Source organism: Lachancea lanzarotensis, scaffold LALA0S03 (assembly GCF_000938715.1).
Source record: "Lachancea lanzarotensis genome assembly LALA0, scaffold LALA0S03, whole genome shotgun sequence".
NCBI lineage: Eukaryota > Fungi > Ascomycota > Saccharomycetes > Saccharomycetales > Saccharomycetaceae > Lachancea > Lachancea lanzarotensis.
The window spans coordinates 817,490-837,234 of record NW_019212881.1 but is presented as its reverse complement, the minus strand read 5'-3'; the positions used below and the strand labels follow the sequence as shown (position 1 = coordinate 837,234).

The 19,745-nt window shown below is 43.1% G+C and overlaps 8 protein-coding genes and 1 non-coding gene across 9 annotated transcripts; 4 read left to right on the top strand and 5 right to left on the bottom strand.

Annotated features, from left to right (window-relative positions):
* Positions 1-1,524: 1,524 nt before the first annotated feature.
* IRC20 (LALA0S03e09054g1_1) lies at positions 1,525-6,135 on the top strand (the record flags this gene model as incomplete). Its single annotated transcript, XM_022773470.1, has 1 exon — positions 1,525-6,135. The coding sequence occupies one exon, from the start codon at positions 1,525-1,527 to the stop codon at positions 6,133-6,135; it is 4,611 nt and encodes a 1,536-aa protein (XP_022627941.1).
* A 256-nt stretch (positions 6,136-6,391) lies between these two features.
* Positions 6,392-6,463, bottom strand: LALA0_S03e09032r. The gene has a single exon. It is a non-coding gene; the product is annotated as a tRNA-His (tRNA).
* A 158-nt stretch (positions 6,464-6,621) lies between these two features.
* LALA0_S03e09010g (LALA0S03e09010g1_1) lies at positions 6,622-7,005 on the top strand (the record flags this gene model as incomplete). The annotated part of the gene is made up of 1 exon (XM_022773469.1): positions 6,622-7,005. The coding sequence occupies one exon, from the start codon at positions 6,622-6,624 to the stop codon at positions 7,003-7,005; it is 384 nt and encodes a 127-aa protein (XP_022627940.1).
* A 129-nt stretch (positions 7,006-7,134) lies between these two features.
* On the bottom strand, positions 7,135-7,605 carry APS1 (LALA0S03e08988g1_1; the record flags this gene model as incomplete). Its single annotated transcript, XM_022773468.1, has 1 exon — positions 7,135-7,605. The coding sequence occupies one exon, from the start codon at positions 7,603-7,605 to the stop codon at positions 7,135-7,137; it is 471 nt and encodes a 156-aa protein (XP_022627939.1).
* Positions 7,606-8,115: 510 nt separating this feature from the next.
* DPH5 (LALA0S03e08966g1_1) lies at positions 8,116-9,012 on the bottom strand (the record flags this gene model as incomplete). The annotated part of the gene is made up of 1 exon (XM_022773467.1): positions 8,116-9,012. The coding sequence occupies one exon, from the start codon at positions 9,010-9,012 to the stop codon at positions 8,116-8,118; it is 897 nt and encodes a 298-aa protein (XP_022627938.1).
* A 1,190-nt stretch (positions 9,013-10,202) lies between these two features.
* On the top strand, positions 10,203-12,044 carry TAG1 (LALA0S03e08944g1_1; the record flags this gene model as incomplete). Its single annotated transcript, XM_022773466.1, has 1 exon — positions 10,203-12,044. One exon carries the CDS (start codon positions 10,203-10,205, stop codon positions 12,042-12,044), a length of 1,842 nt encoding a protein of 613 aa, XP_022627937.1.
* Positions 12,045-12,973: 929 nt separating this feature from the next.
* On the bottom strand, positions 12,974-17,206 carry LALA0_S03e08922g (LALA0S03e08922g1_1; the record flags this gene model as incomplete). Its single annotated transcript, XM_022773464.1, has 1 exon — positions 12,974-17,206. One exon carries the CDS (start codon positions 17,204-17,206, stop codon positions 12,974-12,976), a length of 4,233 nt encoding a protein of 1,410 aa, XP_022627936.1.
* Positions 17,207-17,911: 705 nt separating this feature from the next.
* LALA0_S03e08900g (LALA0S03e08900g1_1) lies at positions 17,912-18,448 on the bottom strand (the record flags this gene model as incomplete). Its single annotated transcript, XM_022773463.1, has 1 exon — positions 17,912-18,448. One exon carries the CDS (start codon positions 18,446-18,448, stop codon positions 17,912-17,914), a length of 537 nt encoding a protein of 178 aa, XP_022627935.1.
* A 554-nt stretch (positions 18,449-19,002) lies between these two features.
* On the top strand, positions 19,003-19,632 carry SYM1 (LALA0S03e08878g1_1; the record flags this gene model as incomplete). The annotated part of the gene is made up of 1 exon (XM_022773462.1): positions 19,003-19,632. The coding sequence occupies one exon, from the start codon at positions 19,003-19,005 to the stop codon at positions 19,630-19,632; it is 630 nt and encodes a 209-aa protein (XP_022627934.1).
* Between the last annotated feature and the right edge of the window lie 113 nt (positions 19,633-19,745).

Genomic DNA, 19,745 nt, shown 5'->3' with positions numbered 1-19,745 from the left:
TACTTCAGTGATATTTTACGGTATCGATCAGAGCACACAATGCCCTTGAATTTGTCTTTGAAGCCAACGCAATTTTTCATGAAGTTAATATTTTGCCGGTTGACGCCAGACGTGATTTTATACCCTCTGGGTCGCGAAGCGTTTAACATTTACTCTGCTTTCTCGCCGTGCCTTGACAGACGCATTTTCACCAGCAAGCGGGTTCCAGAACGAAGGCTTTCATGAGAGAGAGACAACCTTATGCGTCCGATGACGTTAGGAAACACAATCAAATGCCACCGATACCTTAAAACAATGCATTCATTACATCTCTTTGATGAAAATGGCTGACATGACAATACGGCAAATTTCGACTTGGAAGACCATATAACTCCTGGATCAGAAAGCGAACAAGAAGGTCAGTGAGCTAATGTCCATGTTACATAATTTTCTAATGATAAATTACTCAAATTACTTCAAGCTACTGGTTGTAAGTGCACTAAGTTCCCCTTTTCGATGCTATGTGATTGATATCGTTGGTAGGAATCTTACGACGCGCACCGCAGTATCCTAGCCATATCATATGAGGCTACGAGCATTCTCATCTCTTGTCTTGGACCCAAAAGTGTCTCACTATATATCTGCTAAGCCAATTGAAATAAATCACGTGATAGATGACAGCGAAATTTAAACCTTGATTGTCACATCGTGCTCGAACAAGCGCGTTTCCAAGGGTTTATTGCCCGGCAAACATCGGATGATTTATACACTGTAGATTTCTAGATGTCCAAAAGCTGCTTTCATGGGAAGTTCTCTTCCCAGCTCAAAGTAATGCCATTCGCGATGCGCTCATCATACCTCCCAGTGCTGAGACGTGATGTTTTAACAACCGAATTCGCTTAGAGCTGAGGATTAGCCCCAGGGTTATTCTAATGTCCCTAAACATCGTTGGCTCAGTGGTTCGTATCCTACAGTTTTAGATACACTGCAGATGTATGTTACCCCGTCTATGGCGCAAACGTTTTCGGCATAGACAAAAGACTCGGAATTTGTCAATTATAAGATCAGAGTTTCTCCAATTTTGTATGAACTTTGTTTATCAACTAGCGCTTGTTGGCACGTCGCAAGAGACTTAGTACCTAGAGTTCAAATAACCATTAAAAGATACAAATTATTGTGTCGCTGTAACTGGAACTAGCGCGCTTACTACGCTACTGAAAAAATCGCAAAAGGTAGGTGTTGCGAGCCATAAGTCAGTATTGTTAATATTTACTGGATTCACAACAATGTTGTGAAGTTTCCGGGAAAGCCAATAGTTTAATTCAACCCGGGACGGTCTATTCCAACGCATAATGACCGAAATCGAAATCATAGGCTTCACATTGTCTTTTTGTCATGTGATGCGGTGTTCATCATGATTATTTCCACTGCTCATCTCATTAATGACATGAACTTAGGTGAACCCAAGTTGACAGTCATCTACACAACTCCTCTTCACGTATTGAACTGTTTCCTACTTCTTTCAGATGATCAAGTGGCAACATAATGGCTCTGAAAGAGGTATTATCACTTAAAGCAGACTTCTTTCAGTCGCAACTTGAGATATCGAGCTCCGCAGACAACTCATCAACGCCATCTAGATCGGAGACCACCGTGAAAAGGATCAAAAAGGCTCCTGAATGCTCTATTCGAGTTTTGCAATGCAAAATAGGGCTGGGTCGAATAGAAACAGAAACAAATGCATCAGGTAATAATGCGGTGGCTATTAAAGTGGAATATCACACCGTCGATGACAAACATTTCTTCATCGCCACAAGTGCGTCAAAACCAATTATGAAATGCGATGTGACAGAATTTTGCGAGGTTTTGGAGCTACCGCTGCAAATTTTGGCTCAAAAGGGTCTTGAACAGGAGTTAAAGGCAAGGTCACAGGCTCTCAAATGTCAACACAACGCCGAGAATACCGCTTCGCGGAAGAAGCGCAAAGTGATGACTTCTACCGCTAATTCTTCAATTGGTAAGATCCAAACAAAATACCGAGAGCTGGACTGCTCGCCAGCTCTGCTGAGTGTAACTGATGATCTTGAAGTATGGGATCTCGAATTCACGATCTCTCTTCGATACAAGAAAGATGGCCCAAACAATTTTTCTACAGAGACCAATCGTTTTCTGGACACACTATTCAGTAACTCAGATCGTCAACACTTTGTGAAACATGAACTGACTCATTATTACGTTCAGAAGCAGTTCAACCATCAAACTGCGAAATACTCCAAAGAGCTCAAACTTGATTCAACAGCTGAATTACCAGATACTCCGCAGCTAAATGTTCGCCTTTTACCTTTCCAGAAGGATTCAGTTCGCTGGATGCTAAGAAAAGAAGGATATTTTCCTCCCAAAGCTCTACCAACTATTAGTACGCTACATCCTAACGAACTGTGCGAGCTTCTCAATGCACATGTGTCCTTTGGCTACGAAATCATGGCAACACTTGATGACCTAATGTATTGGAACAAATTCACCGGATACATACTATCTTCAAGAGATGCAATAGCTGTGCTTGAAGCTACAAACTTTCGTAACGCTCCTTGTGCCCATGGTGTTTTATCAGAGGAAATGGGATTGGGTAAAACATTAGAAATTTTAGCCCTCATTCTGTTAAACAAACGGAAACTCCCTGAAAAGTCAACTTTCACTACCCCAGCCGGTAAGATGATACGCAGGGCCTGCACTAACCTAATCGTATGCCCTGAAAGCATATTGGGACAATGGATCGACGAAATAGATATTCATGTCACTAATGAAGCTGCGAAAACTGGTGAGCGCGACTTAAGAGACCGTGCAGAGCTAAATGTGTTCCATTACAAAGGATTTCAAGATGTCAAAGCGCACTTCCGAACTGACGACGTCGACCAGATTGTACAGCAACTTGCGAGGTATGACATTATTATCTGTTCTTACACGACGGTATCTGCAGAGGTCCATTACGCGGAATTCAGTGCTGCTATAAGATATAGGCGTGGCAGTGCTCCCAAGTACGATTATTCGTCGCCACTCTCACTTTTGCAGTTCTATCGTATCATTCTTGATGAGGTTCAAATGTTGCGAGGTGAAAGTACCAATGCTGCAAGATGCACAGCACTTTTGCATCGTATACACACTTGGGGCGTTTCAGGCACACCCGTGAATAGTATCTCTGACTTCAAAACGGTTTTGTCATATTTACAGTTTCATCCTTTCCAGGATAGTCCCAAAATTGTCGATGCTGTAAGGAAAAATCTTGCACGAAGGACAAAAGGCCAGGTGCAGGAGGGAAACATGGACGCTTCACAAAATCTGCTTGTGAAAGGTATTAGATTTGATGCAAACGACTTGATGGATATTTTTCCCAGGTTTGATCTGAGCATGAGACACTCCAAGGCTGACGTTGCAGATCAAATTCGAATTCCGGAACAGCACAACTACATAATTCCACTGGAATTCCTCCCGATAGAGCAAGACAACTACTTGAATCTTTGGAATAGCTTCCTAGACGCTTCAGGTTTGCGTAGTGATGGCCGTGGCAAGACCTTTCTTTCCTCTAAGGATCTGAATTACTGGCTGGGCGTACTACGGAAGACTTGTTGTCATGCTCTCATGCCAAAGTCGATGTTGAGGCAAGAGGGAGAACAGGATTTGGGAACAATTCAAACAATGGACGTCATACTAAACAATATGATGAAGGATGTTAAAGAAAAAATCGAGAGCTTGCATAGGGAAAACTTCACTTTGAAGATTCAGCGTGCTCAGGTTTATATCGAATTGGATGATGAACCACTAAAGGCTGTGGATTTGCTTCATCAAATTCGTGAGGAACTAATAGGAGAAATAAAGCAGTGGTTTGGCATCAATATTTCGGCTCAAGAGATAGATAAAGTAGGAGAACTTTTGATAAGTGATGCCAATAGCGATTCTCAAGTTGCAAAGGCGAAGCCTTATATGGATTTGCTCCATCAGTGCTTCTTTTTCGTCGCCACTGCTTACTATTTCCTAGGCTCGAAAAAATTGGAAGCAATTGATGCCGAGAACGAAAGGCGTGTGACGTCTGAGACAGCAGAAATCACTACTGTTTCTCACGATATCACATCACAAAAATACGCCGACTCATTCTCAAAAGAAGAATTGGACAAAATTACTTACTATCAAGAAAACGAACAAAAGAACTACGAATACGCCGAGGTCTTGCGTAAAGCAATACTAGCTGATAGGATAAAAAAGGTGGATGAAGAAATTGAGAGTTTGAGGCGTTTTTTCAAAACAAAAAAAGCAAATTCCAAATGCTTCTTGGATGACATTTCCTTTGAGGAGAAGAGGGATTACTCCTCTAACATGGGCATGGCCTTATGTTACAAACGACTTGGCAATTTGTTTCTAAATCTCAACAGCCAGGCTGCTCAGTTTAACTCATTGGTGAAGGACTTAAAGGCTCTCTCTTACAAACCACTAATCATAGAATATGACGAGCAAAATCAAGATGAAAAAGCGAAAGACTATGAAAATACAATTGAGAATCAAGATAAAGTGTTTGCTCTATTGGATTGCCTCGAGCGATTATTGGTAAATCGTGAAGAAGCCACGACCTCTGATGAGGATATAAAACTTTCGACGAACCTGTTCAGAAACACTGACACATTCTCGAACTATCATGTTGATCTAATATCTCAATTGAATTTTTATGAAGGTCCAACGCTCAAAATGGTATTCACTGAATTGAAAAACATTACGATTGTAAATGGTCTATCGGCTTCCACCACTGGTCATAAAGATGACTTCGATGCATACTTGTTAACATTTGAATCAGAGATTCCGAGGATCAAAAAAGAAATCAAGATTTTACGCGAGAACATGAAAAAGTTCAACGAGATCTACAATACCAAGACGGGCTATTTCAGCAATCTCCAAAGAATTTCTGACTCTCTTATTTCTCTCATTCAATTAGAACCCTCGGCTGTAGGGTCTATTGTGAAGAATACCAAGAACAACGTGCAACTCAATGAAAACATTCGTAAGATCAATAACTTAAGGTCGAGACTGAAGTATTTAGAGACACTGACAACCTTACGTGAGGACCTCAACTCGAAGAAAAGGTTCAACTGCACAATATGTTTGAGTGAAATCTTTGTGGGCTCTATGATCAAATGTGGACATTTCTTTTGCAAAAGCTGCATTTACAGCTGGCTGAAGAACAAGAGTGCTTGTCCTTTGTGTAAGACAGAAACGTCTTTGTCAGAGGTTTACACGTTTAAATTTCAAGAGGCACAGTTTAAAGAGGACGAAGGTCGGTCTGATATTGCCGATGAGTCCGATATTAAAACTGCAGTCAGTGCTCATGGATCATCTGAAGAACATCTACAGCGAGAAACGCACTACCCACACAAATTTCGCAGCTTTGAAAACATTGAAAAAGTGCATCAGCTTTCACTCAAGGAAACGTACGGCTGTAAAGTTGACTTTGCGGTGAAGCTTGTTCTTTACCTGCAGATTTGCCACAGGGAAGAAGCAGATCGTGATCCAAACGCAAAACCACCTCAAATCATAATTTATTCGCAGTACTCGGATTTTCTCGATATTTTATCTAGCGTGCTAACGCGGCATGCGATCAAGCACCTGAATACCTCTGGGTCTTCTAAATTTTCCAAGAGCATCGAGAAGTTCAAGAAAGATTCAGGTAATACTTGCTTACTTTTGGACGTTAAGAAACAAGCCACCGGGCTTACTCTAGTGAACGCTACTCACGTCTTCATAATGGAACCAATTATCAACGATAGTGCCGAAATTCAAGCAATCAATCGTACCCATAGAATAGGGCAGACACAGGAAACATATGTGTGGAATTTTGTGATGAGAAACACAGTAGAACAAAATATCGTCAACTACAAATCTGTCTTGGAAGAAAAGAGGGCTTCAGTGAAAAAGGTGCGGTCGCTGCACGCAGAGGAGAGACAATTAAAGCCGGAAAGCACTCCCGATGGCGAGGGCACGTCGAATGATGATGACGACGATGATGATGATGGTGATGATGATGATGATGATGATGAAGAGGAGTACTCTTTCAACGTGAATGGAGATGAGAGCGTCTCAGGTAAACACATCTGGAACTGCTTTTTCCATACATGACAGATACGCGAGGTATGAATGGGACATTAGAGTTTTAAGTAGAGGTTTCTATAAGAGAGCGTTTAAGTTACGAGAAGGATAGGATAAATTTGTAGGCAAAGGTTTAAACTCTTGGCCACTTTGTTTCGGAAAAAATTGGTCTCTGTGTGACGAATATTTTAATCTCATTTGACCATCTTAGGGCAACGATTAGAAATTATAGGTCTCGATGAAAGCGCTGTTATAAGGTATACTACCGTGGATATTTAAAAATATATGCCACTTCCTAGAATCGAACCAGGGTTTCATCGGCCACAACGATGTGTACTAACCACTATACTAAAGTGGCTTATTGATGAATTAAGTCAAGTCTGGGTACTTAATAAAGGCTTAACTAGATCGTCTGCTACATCTTCCATTATAATAATGATCATCGATCTAAGAGCACAGGACCTCCCTCTACACTCCTACTTCGCTGTTTCCTCGCGACCAGAAGTAGTATTGATAATGCTAACCCGCAAAACCATAATATTATCAAGGCTCTCACCTACAAGACTAGAATCCTCTCTTTTCAAATATTCGACTATAAGAAGTTTTCACCGCTCAACATCTTTCCTAGGGTACAAGAAATGGACAGACCTTGGTACCAAGGACAAACAGACTTTTATCAACAAGTACGTTGAACTTTACAAAGATAAGCACCCTTGTAGCCCCAGTAATACCATGAATAGGACGCTGGTAAGCGAAATGGAAGAGTACGATGATGCCCCATACGTTTTCGGTATAGTTTATAATGAAATTAGATCGTTAGCATTGGGTGAATCGGTGCACAACGTGGAAGGAAGCGGAGTGCTGGGAGATCCTGAATTTCAGAAATTGTTGCATAAATGAGCTTGACGGATCCTAATCCAGAACAAGCCGGTGAATTTCATATTCGTTAAGTACTAATACGTACACACACACAGTGTTATTGAAATGTTAGTGGCATCAATGAACTGGCGAGTCCAACAGTCGTTTTCTTCAACTTAAGACTTGATCCAGATTATCGCTGGTTTCTAGAGCGTCCATAGATGCAACGGTTTTGAGTATGCTAGTTTTACTAGTTTCAGTCATGGATCCATCGCATATCAAAACTTCGTTCAGTATATCATAAGCCTTTGTGAAATTGAAAATAATATCCAGTTCGCAAACATTGTCAAAATAGCTGTCCATCGCCTCCACGTAGCGATGAATGATCTCCAACGTCAGGAGCTCGTTGCTAGCTTCAGGACTGATGCCACACACGAAATAAAGGCTTGCATACCTTCTGTAAACGACTTTGTGATCCTGGTACTCCACAATATTGCACATCTTTAGCTTACGAGCTAGAACCGTCGTACTGAGTTCTCGGCATATCTTGTTTTTTTCGGTAGCGGTGAAAGCATCGAACCATCGCATCAATCGTATTTTTCCCTGTCTCGAGATCAGAAGCATATATTTTATTTGGACCATTTTCTAATTTTTTAAACGGGGACGGTGTATAGTCCTGATGAGTTTTCAATTGGCGCAATAGCACGCAGAGCAAGTTATGGGGTGGTGCCTTGCACTCTGGTTACTGCAATGTGTCGCCATGCTAATGATGATCTTGTATTATTCAAATCTATCAAAAGTATGGTAATTTTATACGAAACGTTCAAAGTTCAGGACAGCATGCCATCAGAAATTCCCTGTTAGGAGGAACTGATCTAAGCACGATCATTTTGAAAGCCTTGTCGTTATTCTACATCTATTGAACATCCATCTTTAGTCCTGTTTGGTCTTGCCTACCTGAGATATTTCAGTCCCAAAACCCCATTTCAAATGTTGGACTAGCGAAAGGATTGCGTTGGAACGGACACAAACGATATCGGTTTTGGGGATCCAGGCAGCGAGAAACGTTAGAGAAATGACTGCGTTGAAATGTTCTTTGGTCCCGTGATAAGAGGTCCGTTTTTAAAGGTGGAAGATTTAACCTAAACCTCTCTATTCTGCGTCTTCTGTTGGCGGAACCCATGGTGCCGGCTTGAAGTATTCTTGATCTTGGGTAACAGACGACTGGAACTTGGTTTTATCATCTGCAAATTCGAGTAAGTACACAATCTCTAGTTCGTGGCATTGTCTACCCAAAATAACAAGCGAGTGCAAAGGTTCACCCGAATCGTATTGAGAGAGCTCCTCGATTGTACCGGATTTAAATGTTTGATCGGCTGACCCAAGCCTGCTTATCGCGACGGCCGGAGTATCGGGCGTATAAGCTTTGGTACCCCGGCTTTCCTCGATTTCGAGCAATTGCTCACAACACTGTGCGATCGACATGTAACGAGGGGGTTCGTAAATCAATCTACCGCGCGCCATGTTCTCGATACTTTGCTCTTTTACCTTAATATCTAGTAAAACCAGCGTATGAAGACCAATTTTACGATTTTCCCAGATTTTATCATACCAAGAGTCCGGTCTCCAGCTATCTGTGAAGAAAACCATCGACACTGTTTGCCCAAAATTGTAGAGTTGCAACCCACAAGAACCAACGGCGTTCATAACTGACGCATTGTGGATGACTTCAACTGGCATTTTTTGTTTTTTCGCTCTCAAAACGAGATCTGTGTGGGTGGTGGCTCCAAAAGGATCTCCCACTACCAAAAATGCAACGTTTTGCTTGTCTGCTCCCCGCAAGATCTCTTCGCAGCCACTTTCGACCATCTCACGATCTGCTAAAGAAACTGGTTTGCCATAAAACGCTTCTAGTTCTTCCAAAGATGCTGCCATCAAAATACTAGTGTAGTGCTCCAGATACACGCGGTCACATTTTTTGATTGCTTCCAAACCACGTACTGTGATGTCTGAGGTATAGGAAAGACCCAGCCCGATCAAATAAAGCATTTCAAAATGATGCTACAGTGGAATTGGATGACTTTGAGCGGCTAAATCCGTGTTTCTTGACGGTTTTTATCCGGATGAGTTGCCCATCCACGATGGCCGATGAGATGAGTATCGGTATTTTTCATTATGTCAATGGAAGCTTGTCGTCCGAAGTTACATCCAGCCAACACTCCGTTTTCGCAGCGATTTCATGAATGACAGAATGGTCGGAATAACCTCGATTTCAGCGCTGAATACAAGTTGAAATATTTGTCCGGGTTTGAGGTTTTTCCACTGCTTTTTTCCGGTAATAGTTACTAGATTTTTCTTTTTGAAAAAAGTCGAAAATGTACCATTCAAATCGAAACCTTTTGAAATTTGGCGTGTCTGGTACCGGAGTCTTGACGAATAATTCCTTTCTAATTAATGATGTAGTAGTCGCGAAACGTCAGGCGATTTGACCATTCTGAATTATTATTTCAGAGCAGCATAAATAAAATTCAAACGCGGCTCACTCTTTCCCCGCACAAATACGGGAGAGGAGAATATTTTTGAAATCTGACCCGAGTCTTTTCACTTCGATTCCGCAATAAATTTACGTTCCATGTTAAGCAGCAACGTATCACCGAATGAGAGCTACTGTCTTCTTGTCATTTCCTACTTATCTGTCGCTGTCATGTGTCATGTGACAGATAGCTCTAAGGTTAGGAACCTCGATTGAGAAAAAAAGAAAGCTAGCGGAGATAAAAATGACACTAGGATCAGTCTCTGAATAGCTCCGACCTTTCAATGAATATGCGTATGTTAGTGTTGCTGTACTACGTGAAATCTCCATAGTCGATTCGAAGAAAAAGAGAATATCCACGATCGTAAATTATAGAAACAGCTAAGAAAGCACAGCGCTTATATATGTGGATAAGCAGAACAGTGCAAATGTACTGAGACTCAGAGCGGCCCAAGTGTTTTAAATTCAACCGCTACCAAAATTACCGAGACTTTGGTCACATGACTTTTTATATTACTTTAATTTGGTTATAGGTCACTTTATACGAGCAGTGCTAATTAAGGTCTCATCATCTGATGATACAAGCGATGAGCTCAACGGGCAAGCATCACAAACTACCAACCTCACTTGAAGCAAATTTAACCTCTAAACAGTCTTTTAAGGCGGTCCTGCTCTCTTTTTTTAACATAATTGAGTGTTTTCGAGGATGTCAGCGCATGCGGAGCCTGGCGATTTGGAGCAACAACCACTGCAATCGCGAGTGGCAGAAAATTACGGGGCGACGTTGGCTCAGCCGAAAACAGCAGCACCAAAACGTCCATCTCGGGCGATATGGAATTTTTTACTGGCTATTTCAATAGCTTTTTTGTGTCTTGGAGCCATTGGAATATATGCATCAAGATTCGTACCATCAACTGAGGCTATTCAGACATACTATGAAGATGTGACGAAAGTGAAATTACATAGCATCTCCTATGAGGGGTGGGATTCTAAGCCTAACAGTGCAGGATTTAAATTAGACTCTTTTGCATCGCCTGATGGTGAGAAAGATAGTTACAAATACCTCAAAGTGCGAGCTAAAATTGGAGTGCAATTTGATCACGATCAAGCTCTTTCTTCTACAACCAACTCGACCTCGACTTTGCGGGAAAGATCCATTATAAGGTTCTTTAGTCAGTCCGTCGTCAGAACAGTTTGTTTCAACCTTAATGACATGAAAGCCTATAACGATAACGAAACTGGCACTCAGCTCTTGGGATCCGTCCACATTCCACAATCAGTTTGTGTTGACTTGAGAGCCAATACAACAACTGAACTAGATCTTCCAATTGTGGTTCATCCCAATGCACAAAATATCGCCTCCGTGATCATAAAGATTTGGAGACGTAAGTTTCACGAGCTCAATCTTTGGTCAAATTTAAACATCACTCTATCCAAGTGGGGTCTTTCCTTCGGAAAAGTACAGATACCGAGACTAGATTGGGACGATTTTTTGAATTGGGATCAGGTTCAATCTTACGTTGATCAAATGCATGAATTCTTGAAGGATCCTATAAAGGTAAATGATTTTCAAATTAGTGATGTCAATGAAGCTGTAAAGTTTCAAATTGGTATTTCCTACGATTGTCCGGATCTGCTCAGGGACATTCTGCAGTCTCAGAGAGGTTGTTCAATCCCTCCCACATCTTGGACTGTTCGCATGCCTGGCTGCCAAGAAAATGAGCCTATAGCTCTGCAAAACGCTGTATTTCAAACACCTTTAGTGCCAGTTGATCTTCTCTTGACACAGTCCAGCGCTGACATTAATATAACAGGCCAGATTCATGGTCCACTCCCCGATGAGCTACTTTATCAAGTCTGCGACTCAGACGAAGAGAATGTTGTAACACCAATCAACCTATTTTTGAAAAAGGTCTTCGACCCTACTCAGAATGTTGGTTTCGAAATTTGTGGCCTTCATTCAGGGCGTACCAAAAAGAGCATCATTCCAGAACGCCTCTTAGACGAGATCCTGCCGTCAATTGCACAAGAAATAAACGCCAATTTGACAATAGATTCCGACCAATTGGTCGAGCAGGTAACTGTTGATGAGATGAAAATGAAGTGGGTACAAAGAGGCTGGGACGATAAAAGACTCGAGATCATGGGGAAAGTCAACACATTAGTGAATCTACCATTTTACAATGCGACGCTTTCTAAAGAAGAAGAAACAGTTTCCATCAAAAAAATAAAGGGCTTGACTAAACTGTTTCACAATGATGTCCACTTCGTGTCAGTTCCCATGGATGTTTGGCTCAACGCTGAATCAGAGATTTTAAGGTCTGTGGATCTAGCTAATATTCAATTGCGGGTTTCATTTGATATTGCTGGCCAAGATGTTGTGGTAGTGGACAGACTTGAACTTACGAGATGTTTGAATGAGATACTAGTACTAGGCCAAGCAAAAGTGTTTGTCGAAGGGCAATTAGATTTGATGATGGATACAAAGTTAGGTTCCATTGTTCTACTCGGATTGGAAGGTAATGGCACTACTATTATCAGGAAGTGAATGACGTCAAGGCATACTCAAAGTCGAAACAACATGGTGAGCAAACTATCGGGGCGGGCCTCGTTGGGATCCTAGAATACATTTCAATGTGCATTGTCAGTGGAGGGGATGGGGGGCTGAATACGGCATTTGAACTGCAATTAACTGGTGCTTTATGGCTCAAGTTTTCAAATTAAAACAATTGGACCACATCACCGAAAAACTAGAAATAACTACAAGCTAGAAACGCACAGCGGATCTTTTATAATCCTTTGCTCGTCATACTCTATCCTAACTATACCTAGGGCAACTTTTGCCCTAGGTATAGTTATTTGTCATGATTGCATGTATTTTAGTTATGTAGTCGTAATGTTTATGTGGAGAGGTGAGAGAACCACATGTTGGGATGAGCATTTTTATGCTGAAAAGTTTCGTAGAACAAGGATCAGCGCGCGTCTAATCTTGTTTGTCCATGAGATGGCAAAACACTGGCTGCCAAGAAAAAAAAAAGTTTCTTATGTTGATCGCTTATGTCTTTTTAAACATTATAACTGCCAGTTTCTTCGTTTAAAAGTCTGCATGATTTCTGCCCAGTCTAATGTATTTTCAAGCTTGAAATGAGCATAAGTAAGGAGCAAAATTCTGCTCTGTTGATCACATCGTTTGTTGAATGTTTTTATAGCCCCGCTACGGAAGCGTAATCCGGATTTGAAGAAGTCCAGTCAATGTTTCTTCATTTTGCCGTCTGCAAAGAGGTGAGTGATTGACTCACCGCTGTTCAGAGCGTCGATATTGTGCCCTTGCTTATTGGATATTTCAGCAGGACGCGATTGTAGTGATCTACACTTTCGTCGGGCAAAAAGCATGATTCCTCGAAAAACATGCCTTTAGAAGTTTAATCTTGTTTCTTATAGAAGGAAATGGAAGTCATCAAGGAACCTGTTTCTGAGTTACCAAACAAACCCTCTATCATGGGAAGCGCGATCAATAACCACAGGTTTCTCCTTCGTGTCGACCATGTAAATCTTTGCCATGTCGGAGAAGTATTTGAAGTCTTCTTTTAACTTGTGTGCTTTGAACTTAACAAAATCCCGAAATCTCACGTTTGAAAGTGCCGGGTACAATTCATCGTACGTGAGCTTACGCTTCTCTTTCTTGATAGGCCTCGCGGGGGTTGGACTGCAACCAGAGCGCGGCGAGACCACGCTTTTTATTTTGTTGGCGAAACGTAAACTTCTGTTTCTACCCGGAGTCTTCATGTCTGGCTCATATTCTCCAGTCACGCAAGGCAATTGCGAAGAATTCTTCTGGGACTTTGGCCCATAAACGTGAAGTTCCTTGCCAGGCTTTTCAGGATTTTCTCCATTATCGTCAGCTAACGAGGTTGTAAAATTACAACGGGCTATTGCTTCTCGGTCATAAAGCCCTTTTGCGCAATTGCTCAAATGTTCATTGACTGCGGCGTCAAGCTGAGATGACAGCGGGGAACCTATTGTGGGCCCTGAGCAAAATGAAAACATACTTTCAGGTCGGTCAAGAGACTTGACGTTTGCCGCTTGTTCGATATTTTGATGAAAACCATGTTTTCCAAAAATTTGGTCAACTGTCGAGAGTTCACACGACTTGATTGCGTCGCGACTGTCGTAGCAAAAATCGTACCGTTCTTCGCCACCAAAATCATCTCCTGGCCCTTTTGAACCTGACGTCATAGATTGATGAAGCCTGTGTGTCATTTCGCTAGGATTGATGTTCTTCTTCAGTCCCTTTGAAGTCATACTTTCACGACGTGGAGCTTGACTTGTAGCGAGCGGCGGAAAAAGATGGCTCGAGATTATCACCGAACCTTGATCATCGTTCTTAGCATCATTTTCAAGCGAACTTGCCTGTCCTGTTCCGTAGATAAAATTACGGATTGAGCGCTCGTTTGCTAACACATCAAAAGTGTTAGGTGCCGTTGTGTTACTCGCAAGAGAAAAATCTTTATCTGATATTCTCGATGCGCTCTTTTCCTCGTGGCCAATCATGGTACGATGGTAGACAGAACTTCCAGGATGGAGGTGCGGCCTGCGCTGCTTGTGCTCACCATTGGGTGGCAGATTTGGCTCTTGGCGCATTTCTGTGGCATTAACTTGTTCCCTGCCAATATTGAAGCTGGTTCTCGCTTCACGGCTTTGACGGTCATCACTGCGAGTTGCCGATTGACCATCAACAGCATTCACTCGAGTATCGTACTCTTGAGGAGGATTGAGTGAGTCTCCCAATAAGAACTCGGGTAGCCGGTCATGGAAAGGATTGTGACATTTTTCTTTCAGATGACAGTGACATGGCCGCCTACTGAAGGCGTCGGAGCTCTTAGAGCCCCCGATAGGCTGCGAATTGTAGATCGGCGAATTTTCTGAGTTTCTGGCAGCATCTCTACAGGTCTCGTTTTGGGGCTCTTGAGTCTTGCAATAGAGCTGTGAATCGTCCTTTCTGTGAATGATCGAAGTCTCACCGAAAACTGATTCTTGAGCCAAGACGCGATCGTTCTGGGCTGCGCAGACGCTAAGAGGTAATGTACCCGAAATATCCGATTCAACGTATTCTTTGGCCTTCCGCGCTTCCGAACCTTTCCTTCGCTCTTTCCTTCTGGTTGAGTGTCTACCCCGTTCGGATGAGGAGGTCTGGTTTGCTGCTGTTTTTGATCCCCTTTCCAAATCTGTTACATTAACACATTTGGTATCAACTTTAGCCATAGCAATACCATCCGGATACTCTTTCTTCACGTTCGAATTTTTATCTGAACTCGAGGAGGCATTCGAGTCAGAACTAGCTAATGACTGACCTGGAGAACCTCGCTTCCTATACTCATCAGCTTCCTGTTGTGCTGGAGAGAAGCTAGACGGCAAAGGGCGATTTTCAGAGGGGTAGTAGTATTGCATGACATGGCTTTGGGGAAGGTGCTGCGGATCCTGGTTCGAGAACTCTTCCTGAGTTTCAAATCCATCTGGTAACGCTGCAGCGGTTGATCCAAGTTCACCACAATCACCTTCACCTTCTTCTGGCGAAAGGTCTGGCACCATCAAAGCTTCAATTTTGGGCAAAGGCTTTCGCTTTGGTACCCCATCTTTGATGCTTATTGACGCCTCGTCTGTGCCAATTGCCACAGATTCATTGGTCCCCTTGAAGAGTTGCTGTTCATCTCGTATAGCTGTGAATGTTCCCGCTTTTGTAGCCCGTTCTTCAGGAGCACACTTGACGGAAGGCGATAGCTTTTTGGTAGCCTCTTTCTCGGTGCCTCGCGTTTCCAGAAGTAAGAAAATATCTCTCTCAATCTCATTGAGTTCATGTTCTACTCCGTCAATCATCATGACTTGCTTATTAGCCTGGCGGGAGCGGTAAGATCCGCCACTTGATTTCCTTGTGTTGACGGAAGAAATGCGGATGTGGTCTTGAGCAGCGCTTCCGCTAGTGATCTGAACTTTATAATCAGCTCTCAAATTAAGGTCCACTTGCTTATTACCTCGCAATTCATCTAACTCGTGAGATCGCGAACATGATCTTGGGACTGTGGAGACAAGTCTGGGCTCAATAACTGCGGGGAGATCGTAGGTCGCAGTCCCAAGACCGTTCATAGGACCAACGCACGAATTCGAAACCTCGAGAGACCCTTCATCAGGTTCAACGTCTGTGTCATGGCCTACGCAGAACGTGCCAGCGAGGTCTTTTTGTTCTTTCATCAACTGTGGAGGAGTGGGACATTGAAGCTTACCTGGGTTTGATGTCTCGTTGACTTTGTGGCCAGGGTCGACGTTCGGCTTGACATCTAAACACAAATTTGCATCTAGTGTCTCGGGGTTGTTCAATGGTGGTGGCATGGTCAAATCGACAGTATTAAAAGGGCAATCCGACGCGTTCTGGGTACCAGATTCAACATCCGGCGCGACATTCACACAGAATTTGGCACCGGAGGTCTCACGCTCGCTCGACACAGTCGAATGATCGGCTCCCGAAGTTCCAGCTGGAGTTGGCATATTCCCGGGGCAGTCTACGGATTTAGCGTTGGACTCGCAAGGATCTTCTGTGCAGTGAACAACGACTCCAACATCAGGAGCAGGGTTCAAACTTCTCGAGCAGTTTGAACCTTCCTCTTTGACATTAGAGCGCGTGTTCCCTTCAGCAAACGAGACCTTCCTTTCTCCAACGACTGATGGAGGGTCACTACTATCTCGGCATTCGGATCGCTGCTCTTCTTTTTCTGAACCAACCGCAGTTGAGGAGCGTGGCGGTAACGTCGTTCCGATCTGGCTCACTTTTTCATTTCGCTTCTCTGATCTGTATCCAAGCTCCTTCATGATGATCGTCGTCTCATCGCCGCCATGTCCGGTGAAGCTGAGTTGTCCCAATTCGAACAGCTTCGAATAATGCTTGAACATCTGTTCCGGTTTTCCTTTGTTCCAAACAGAAATTATTCTATTCGGGACCAAGGACGGACGGACGTCTTTGCCTTTGAGTCTGAAAAGGCTTCCACCAGTCTTGAGTCCAGTCCATTTGTGAAACTGAACCTTGATGTCAGTCTGTGCATAGCTCTTGTCGCTGATAGCATAATTGAAAGATGCAGGGAACTTAATAGGCATCATGACAAGTCCGGCGTGTGTCTTGTGTCTACCCCTAGACGTTGGATAGAGCTCTTGGTAAAGAAGCTTTTGCACAAAGTCGAACTGACTGAATGAGCATATTTTGGTAGGCCGCGAAAGAACAAAATGATTCTGCAGTGCCTCGATAACTCTTTCGCAAGGTTCCAAGAAATCCATGTAGGTGTGTCTGATTGCTTCCCTCAACCGACCCTCCTTCATGCCTCCTTCCTCTGCTTCGTCACAAAACGCATCTTCGGGCGAGCATCCTTTGAGATTGAACTCTACCATGTAAAGAGTAGAACACTTGAGTAAAGAAGGCATCCGCTCCTCCATTTGCTCCCTTGATAGAATGATTCCGTGGAGGTAGCTGAGCCAGCCCAAGTTACCTTCCAGATCTTTCACTTGCAAATCTTGAAGTTGCGAGACATGTTTAGCGCGGGACTTGAGGTAGTCCAAGCGAAACCCAGGCTCTTCTAAACGCTCGATGTACAAAATTTCAATGTACTTTTCAGCAAAACTGGTGTTGATGTCGGCAAATTCGTCGCGACTTGAGTAGTCCAAAAACATTTCGAAAGCCGATTGAACTTGGATAGAGCAATGGTTCGATAAGAGAAAAAGACCGCTAGTCTCAAATAAAAACGTTCACCAAGTTACTCGTGAGCTAACTAGTTTTCGGAAGATATCACAAAGCGGGAAACACAAGAAATGTGAAGGGTGACAAACAGCCGTAGAATTTTGAGCCCTCTATTCTTTGTCGTGTATTCTCTTGTTGAGCGGTGAAAGTTTTTGTGTGTGTGTCGCTTTTGGTTCTTGTGACTTTGTGATCGCGTCTGTCGTTTTGTGTCAAAACCTTCAATAACAAGATTTTGTGACTATCGTTTGTCCTCGAAAGTCAAACTCTGGTTGGTCTCTTTTTTTTTGGGTTTTGTGTTTTTCGTGTGTTTTTTGGCTTTTGTGGTTTTGAGGAGTCTGCGTGAACTAAAGTCCCTGGAAAGAGCTCTGAGAGCTACTTGAATCGACGAAAGTGTCTCGAAGTATTAACTCGTAGAAGAAAGCTGTATGAGAGCTTTCTGTAGGAGTCAGACGACGACACTTGAAGTAAGAAAGAAAAAGTTAATGACAGTTTCTTGGCAACGACTCGAAAAGGTAAAGGATCCTGCCACTATGTAATTTGATCCTTTCCCTGAAGCGACTTTCTTGAAACCTTTGCGGTTTTTGTACTCTGAACGCAGAGTATAATGCAAAAATTGTCCTTGCGATGCCCTGAGAACTTTACGGAAGAAAGTTACTCAATATTGTCAAACTCCGAGGGTTGGAGTATTTGTTCGATCGTCTAATTGTCCCTAAGAGTGTCAACAAATAGTGAGCTCTTGGATAACCTTTGATTTTTGTTTCCTTGCGACACAAGAAAGCACAGTAATCAAATACTAGCAGTTGAGCTGCGGAGTTAATCTCAAAAACAAATTTGAACCAAGTGAAGCCTGGAGGGGGGCACTGGTTCAATGTTTGTATTTGTGACGTAAAGAAAGAAACAGTACTGTTCTTTTGGGGACTTCGGAGCCTCGTGGGTTGGAAGTTGATCTGATAGCTTAAAGCTGATAGTTTTGATGGAACGCCGGTTTTTGTAGAATTCGGCTGATAAAGCGGGTAGTTGGAAATGCACAACTGATACGCTTCAAAGTACTGAATTCTTGTGGTGATGGAGAGAAATGGATAAAGAAAAGTGAGAGTGTAGAAGCAATGAACTCGGAGCACAAATCGCCCAAAAGCACATATTTTTATACCATTCCCAAGTAATGACACAAACATCGCTTGATCGCGACACAAAGCGTCGCCTAGCCAAAGAACTTTTGATCGAGATGCCGTGTTTGCACGATCCAGCCCTGTAAGGACCAGGGCAATTGGCCAAATTTGTACGCACAGTATTGGACTTCCTATTCATAGTGTTTCACTTCAATCGTAACCTATCTGGTTTCCAGTCGTCTTTTGAAGTCCAACCTGTAAAACACACGCCGAGCGCTCCATCACTTTCATTCTGTTCTGTCGTTCCGTGAGCGAACACATGCTTCTTGAGCATGATTCACACGAGTCATGTTAGTCACTTATGACGGGTGACCCGTTGAATTGCGCCTGCTGTGAGGTGGTGCGCTCGACGATAAAGGAAGACCGATGTTGAGCTAGTGTAAACGGAACGGCCGTATCGAGTTGAAAGTTATCTGCTGGTGTATAAAAAGAGACCAGATAACTCGCAGCAGTAACCTTTCTTCCTTGCAAAGCTTGTTGTTGTTCGTGCTTCTAAAAAGTCTAACTTTTCATTTCAAGATTCATCGTCCTCAGAAGGCTTAGTGCAACATACGCTGAAAATGTCTTCGTTCCTCAACTTTTACGCCGCTTCGCTCAAGAAGAACCCCAAAACCACCAATGCAATCATGACGGGCTCTCTTTTTGGTCTGGGGGACGCCCTAGCACAAATATGCTTCCCCAGTTCCCAGGCTAAAGCTGTTGATGCAAACGGAGAAAAATCATCTGCTGGTTACGATATCGCGAGAACGGTGCGTGCAGTGACATACGGATCGCTGATTTTTTCCTTTATCGGCGACAAATGGTTCAAAACCCTCAGCACTAAGGTTAAATTTGCCAACAAACCGGCCAAACACTGGTCGAACCTGGCTCTACGTGTGGGAGTAGACCAGCTAGTTTTCGCTCCATCGTGCATTCCCTTCTATTTCGGCGTCTTGACGCTGATGGAGGGCCAATCGCTGAAAGATGCCGACGAGAAAATCCGCGCAGTGTGGTGGGACATTTTAAAGACCAACTGGACGGTTTGGCCCGCATTTCAGCTTATCAACTTTTCGCTAGTCCCAGTGCAGCACCGTCTGCTAGCAGTGAACGTGCTTGCCATTTTCTGGAACACTTTCCTCTCTTACAGGAACTCAGAAGCCAGCAACAAGAACCATCAGTTGCCCGTGGAATATCCTCCTGTTCCCGAGTGATCCTCTTATTTTGCATTTAGGAAACATAAAGTTGAGGCCAGCTCAGAGTACATCATTGTCAAGCAGCAGATTTTGGCTTCTGGATAGAAAGTCAAGATCAGCACTTCTCGGTA